Genomic DNA, 6,683 nt, shown 5'->3' with positions numbered 1-6,683 from the left:
GAGGTCCTGAGTTCAATTTCCAGCAGCAACACACTTGATGGCTTATGGTCATCTGTACAGCTACAGTGTACTCATACACATAAAATAAATAAAATAGATCTTAAAAAAAAAAAGAATATTCTCTGGCTGGCATGGTAGCACAACCCGTGATCCCAACACTCAGAAGGCCGAGGTAGGAAGATCATGAATCTGAGGGGCCAACCTGCACAATGATTTTGGCGCTCGCTTGGGTCACAGGAGACCCTGTTGTCTCCAAAGAGGGGAGATGGGGGTGAGGTGAGAAAAGTGAGATTCTCAAGCCAGACAGTTAGTGATCATTGGGTCTGACTCTTCATGTCTACAACCCTGGACGGTGGGTCCCAACCCGGATGCCAGAGGTTGTTAGTGTAATTGTACACTGCTCAGCTGTGTCGCTTTTCCAGGGTCTTGGTTCAGCTCCTGAGTACCCATACTTCTATACAATAGTTTGTTTTCTTCCTCTGACAGCTGTGTATCAGAGTAGTTTCTGCTCCTCTCTGGCAAAATCTGCCTCCATACGACTTGAGTCTAGGGGACTCATCTTTATTTCTTCACGTGTTCTTTTCTTAGAAGAAAAATGGCTATCCGAATGTCAGAGGGCTCACTGTTTTCTTATCAGGTGAAAATATTAACAGACATGCCCACCTTTTCTCTTTCCTAGCGACTTTTTACTGGGCACGGGTCTGTATTAGACCCAGGATCTAATAGTGTGAGGCATAGCACACTGAAACCTTCCCAGGAGTGAGTCCTCCTGAGGAACATTCTTCTGAATGGCTTAGCTCATGCTCAGCCAGGCTCATGCTCAGCTCAGGCTCTCAAGGACAGGTTCGGTCTGAAGCACGCTTGAAGTGAGCTGACTGAGTTACATCCTTCTCATGTTTAGGTGAACATGGGGATTATTTCCGGCTGCTGCTCCCGGGTACTTACTCTGTCACTGCCAAGGCACCAGGGTATGACCCCAAAACAGTGACTGTGACGGTGGGGCCTGCAGGACCAACACTGGTAAGCCTTAACCTGCTGGGCTGTCCCCTCTTGACATTTCCTGGCTCATCTCTTTGGCACTGCCTGTCTCTCACCCTGCTTCTTCCTCTGTAAATTGGTGCTAACACTTCATCCGAGTCAGGTTTCTATGGCTGTGATGAAACACCATGACCAAAAAGCAAGGTGGGGAGCAAAAGGTTCAAAAATTGAAGGAAGTCAAGACAGGAACTCAACAGGACAGGATCCTGGAGGCAGGAGCTGATACAGAGGCCATGGAGGGGTGCTGCTTATCAGCCTACTCAGCCTGCTTTCTTATCGAACCCAGGAGGACCAGCCCAGGTATGGCACCACCCACCATGGGCTGGCTCCTCCCCCATTGATCACTAATAGAGAAAATGCCTTACAGCTGGATCTCATGGAGGCATTTCCTCAACTGAGGCTTCTTCCTCTCTGATGACTCTAGCGTGTGACACACAAAACCAGCCAGTACACACTTCCTCCTCAAGGATTGCAAAGACAAACAAAGCACAGGTCCATAGAGGTGTCACACAGGACATTGCCCAGACAGCACTGGTTGTGCTACTCAGGGCCATAAACAGGAACAACCACTAGGTGGCGCTCTACAAGCTAACTGTGCTCTGTGGTCTCAGGCTCACTTTCCCGTAGCTGCTACCAAGGACCAGCCACCTCCAGTTCTCAACTCTCCACGATACTCCTTTATAGATAAGATAGGATGAAGAGCAAAGAACCATTGATTTACAGCCCGGAGCTTTTCATGTTAGATCATGTTAGGTTAAACCTCAGAGTGTAAAGGGCCGTGGATATCAGCCCCCCAGGAGCTCAGTGTGTCTGGTTTTTTTTGTTTTGTTTTGTTTTGTTTTTGTTTTTGTTTTTTTTTTGTATTTTTGAGACAGGGTTTCTCTGTGTAGCCTTGGCTGTCCTGGAACTCACTCTGTAGACCAGGCTGGCCTCGAACTCAGAAATCCGCCTGCCTCTGCCTCCCAAGTGCTGGGATTAAAGGCGTGCGCCACCACCGCCCGGCTCTCAGTGTGTCTTTCAACATGCAGTACTCAGTACATTTTGAGTAACTGCTGGACTGCAGATACTCAGGAGAGCTTTCCAGAATTACCCACTTTAACCTTCACAACCACCCATAGGTATCACACAATGAGTGTGGGAGGCTTCAAAGAGCTTCGGGTCTTTTAAAAATTCCTCGGAAACTTCGAGATCATCGACACCCCGTTCCACTCCTACCTCTCTCTCTCTGTCTCTGTCTCTGTCTCTGTTTCTCTGTCTGTCTGTCTCTCTCTGTGTATGTGTGTGTGTGAGAAAGAGAGACGTATGGAATGTGTGAAAGTGTGTTGTGGGAGAATGGGGCATGGACATGCCAGGACGGAGGTCCAAGGGCATTTTCGGGTGTCAGTCCTTGCCGGCCACCTGACTTGAGGCAGTGTCTCTTTGCTGTCTGCTGCACCTCGTGTGTGCTCTAGGCCAGCTGGCCTGGGCGCCGTCAGGGATTCTCCATCTCTGCCTCCAGTCTCCACGGAGAGTCGCTGGAATTACAGAAACACCCTGTGGTGCCTTGCTTTAAGGGGTTTCGGGGATTCAAACTCGGGTCTTCACACTTGTATGACAAGTGTTTTATATGTCCGACTAGGGTAAGAGAAGACACCCCTCCATTCCGTAGAACCCTACCACGTACATAAAAATAGCGTACTGTAGGCAAGCCTGTTCGCTGCCAAATGTAAACCGTTCCACAGCATACTGAGTTATGCCTGTTTTGAAGTAGCTCACCCTCCCACACGCTATCCTTTAAATAAACTAGCATAACCACTCATTGTGTCAAGTATAACCCAGAGGCACAATCTGTCATTTGGATGTAGTATTCTGAGACAGTAACAGCTACCAGGCTGACTGTTGATCGCACCACCATCTACTTCCCTTCCTTTTTAATTTTAGAGCAGTTAGCTAGTTGCTTGAGGGAAGAAAAAAGATGTTTACTAAAGGGTGTTTTGTTGTTGTTGTTTTTATAATTAAGAGGATTAGGGTGTCTCCCAGCTGTCTCTGCTGGCCCCACCTCCTCCCAGGTTGGGGCCTTTCTTTCTCCTCTGCCCTTTGCTCCTCTTCTTGCTCATCCCCTTTCTTTTGTTCCTCTCCTGGGCTTAGGTGTTTACCAACTGGGAAATAGGAAATGGTCTCCTCCAGTTGGCTCTGACTCCCCTCCCTTTTACAGAACTAGCAGAAAATCTGGCTATGGATTTTTATGGACGAGGCAGGAAACTCAGCAGTGTGTTTTTAACTTCCTGGGCTTCTGTGGTTCATGCTATTCCAGGGAGGGGTGGCCAGGGAAGCCCAGGGGAGTAGACTTAGGACTTGATGTCACTCCCTCCTTTGCTGTTTATGACGGCTCCACGCCCAGTGCCCCACGCCCAGTTCACGACATCTTTCCGCTCTTGTTCCATGGCGAGAAGACAGTTGTACACAACCCTCGGAAGATTACACGGATGCCCCTGAAATCTTGGGCTTAAAAACTTAGGGGGATGTGTTGGTACACACCTTTAATCCTAGCACTCTGGACACCGAGGCAGGTGGATCTCTGTGAGTCCAAGGCCAGCCTGATCTACAAAGCAACCTCGAAGTAGCCAGGGCTATGTGGTGAGAAAGAAAAAAGAATGGAACCAGATAGTCTCTGTCATCTCTGTTGCCATGCCATGTGGCAGAAGGTTGAGACACTCATTGGCGTGTTCGGTGACTCACACATCCAGTGGGGGGTACGGGGGGGGGGGGGGGGGGGGGGGGGGGGGGGGAGGGAGCGAGAGTAAGTGCCTTTACCCTTTCAGTCAGCACTCTTGTCCTAAGCAGGGTATAAGTGGAAATGCGACTGGAGATGTAAGTAGAATTTTATGCTAATACATGTATTTAAAAAAAAACCATACGTGGGACCAGAGAGATGGCTCAGCGGTTAAGAGCACTGGCTGCTCTTTAAGAGGTCATGAGTTCAAATCCCAGCAACCACATGGTAGCTCACAACCATCTGTAATGGGATCTGATGCCTTTCCTGGTGTGCATGAAGACAGTGTGTGTGTGTGTGTGTGTGTGTGTGTGTGTGTGTGTGTGTGTGTGTGTATGTATATAGTACGTTTTTTAAATGTTTGTTAAAACCCCATACCTTTTGTCCATCCAGCTGCCACACACCTCGTGTCACCAGTGATTAACTCCATACCACCGTTCTGGGAAACAGTTGCAGCACCTTTGCTTGGGGCGATGCGGGGAAGTCCAAACAGGAGCTTAGCCTCTGCCTTGCCTTTGCAGGTTGACTTCCAACTCAAGCGAAGCACGTCTCAGGTGCACCCTGTGCAGAGAGCTCCTGGCCGAGGACAGGGAAGCAGGGCGAAGCAGCCCCGGACATCCAGAAAGAAAGACCCGACAACGAAACGGCACAGGGGCCCTGCATGAAGCCAGCACCCAGGGCCACACACAGCGAGGCCGTCCCTGCTCTCAAACCCCATGGCCACACTTCTCTTTTATTATCTGGGACATATTTAGACACAGGCACATACAGAACAGTTCCGGGTGTTTCTGTCTGCCCCGGGATCAAGCCTTCCTTAGGCCAGCATTAAAGGAGTCCGAACCTTCCAGAAACTGGTGCCACTGTGCATGCCTGCAAGCAGGGTTCTGGAGACCTTCTTTCTGGGAGTCCGGTTTGGGTCACTGCAGGCTGAGGCAGGTTCTGGCTGGTTGTCTGTCTGTCTCCAGAGTCTGGCGTGGGCTGGTGACAACGTGGTGCTGCAAGAAACTGTCCAAATGTCTGCAGTACTGAGGCCATCCAGAATTGCCTGGGACCATTTCCACGGTGGCCAGTGGTTTCTAGTAAGGAGAGGATGTGACCCACAGGGCCCCATTCGCTGCCCCTCACGTGTGAGCACTGCCAACAATTTACACCTTTTGAAATGTTTTCTGGGTATGTAGGAGACATGGCACTCCTGTAGCCTCACATATGTACCAGGAATGTGTCCTGCAGGGCAGTGCTCAGGGTCTCTCAGAGCCCCAGCTGAACCCACTGGTCCTGAAGGCATCATTGAGCAAATTAGATGTTTCTACATTCACTGTGTCCTCTTCAGTCTTGTGCCTAGAGCATACAGCCTCTTTGGGCTGCTGTCTCAAGTCCTCTGTCCCAGTGCTGACTCTTAGGGATCAGCCTGAATTTCCACAGCTGTTCACTAAGGAACCCAGCTTTTTCCTGCAGATGAGCAGATCCCCTCTCACGTCTCAGGCACAGCCTCACACACAGCAGCAGCTGTGAGGATGTGGCATCTTCAGTGAGTTAGCGCATCCTTTCTTGCTCTATCCCTGAGCCATCTTCGTCTGTGGCCAGAGGGAGAAGAGTTGAAGATGCATCCTCTCTCCACTAAGAGCTGTGTCTTCTCAGGCTACAAGGTTAATGCTTTCTTTGCAGTTTCCTGGTTTGAACTCCCTGGGTCCCTTCTTGTAGTGATGAAACTTTGAGAGGGCACAGCTCAGTTCAGTGACACACAATGCCTGCACCCGTCACGTATGCCACGTATTTCTAGATTGTCTGAATATCACGCGTACTAAGACATTTGACAAGCTGATGTCTACAAAATGGGGACACAGAGTGCTTGCTGGCGGGGCTGCAGCCTTCCCTTCTTTCATGTTAGGGATCTTTATTGGGTCCCTGCTCACAAGAATGCAGTACAAGGAGGAAGGAAACATGGCCCGTGGTCTCAGTGTGGCCACGTAGCAGGGAAGAACCATGAATACTGCAAAACATTGTCATAATTACTGTGACCCCAGAATTCTGAGGTGGGGTTGGGGTGCCCACCAAGGGCTGGGCAGAACTCGATTGGCTGATGGCCATGGCTGCTGCCAAGAGAGCTGGCCAGAGAGGCGGCCACAGGGAGCCAGCTGGGAAGGTGGCCTAGGCCTTGGAGCAGCAGCGGCAAAGGCATTTGCAAGCACAGAGCGGTTTCCAGCAGCTCCTTGTGACCTTCCTACCTTCCATCTCCTCTCTCAGATCTCCTCTGCATGCCACCCTGAGGCAGGAACACTAAGACTGTTATCGGGCTCCACCCCAACTGAAAGGCCCATCCTAAGTCCAAAGTAGTGAGATTAAACTGAAGCTTCATACAGGCCCTGTCCATGTCGTGAAAACTCCCTGTATCCTGAAGGAAAGCCGTGGTTTGTATACGGTCAAATGTATTCTCCTGCAGGTTCACGCACTGGAAGCTCCATCCCCAGGGTGATGGTGGCACCGGGGCAATAGAAACTGTAGGGGGTGGGGCCTAATGCGAGATAATTATGTCATGAGCCCCTCTGTCCCCCAAATAAATCAGTGCCGGTCTCCTGGAGTAACTAGCCTTGAGTGAGTCACTGCCAAGCAGAGCCACCCTATGGTCTAGCCTTTTCTGCTTCTGGATCATTCCTTTCCATTTCTCCATGACAGGAGCAGACATCAGGCCTTTGCCAGGATGCAGGGGCCATGTTGTCAGCACTCTCCAGCCACTGGAATTCTAAGTCAGACCTCTTTACTTCATAGGTTATCTGGCCCCAGGGATTGTGTTCTAACAGCGTGAGACAGAGAAGGCCGATGTGAAGTCATTAGGCTAGGAGTGGTGGGCTGAGGAAGAAGGTCCTCTGACTTTGACCTTGCATTTTCCTGACTG

General features: G+C 50.3%; 1 protein-coding gene across 1 annotated transcript in view; it reads left to right on the top strand.

Annotated features, from left to right (window-relative positions):
- Positions 1-4,641, top strand: part of Cpn1 (carboxypeptidase N subunit 1) — a 29,869-nt gene extending 25,228 nt beyond the window's left edge. Inside the window, exons 8-9 of the mRNA XM_031390411.1 lie at positions 902-1,020; positions 4,312-4,641. Coding sequence (XP_031246271.1) covers positions 902-1,020; positions 4,312-4,455 — 263 coding nt within the window. The 3' untranslated portion in view covers positions 4,456-4,641. The remainder of the gene's footprint in view (positions 1-901; positions 1,021-4,311) is intronic.
- Positions 4,642-6,683: the final 2,042 nt, after the last annotated feature.

Source organism: Mastomys coucha, unplaced genomic scaffold (assembly GCF_008632895.1).
Source record: "Mastomys coucha isolate ucsf_1 unplaced genomic scaffold, UCSF_Mcou_1 pScaffold21, whole genome shotgun sequence".
Classification (NCBI taxonomy): domain Eukaryota; kingdom Metazoa; phylum Chordata; class Mammalia; order Rodentia; family Muridae; genus Mastomys; species Mastomys coucha.
This window is presented reverse-complemented; position numbering and strand designations above follow the sequence as displayed.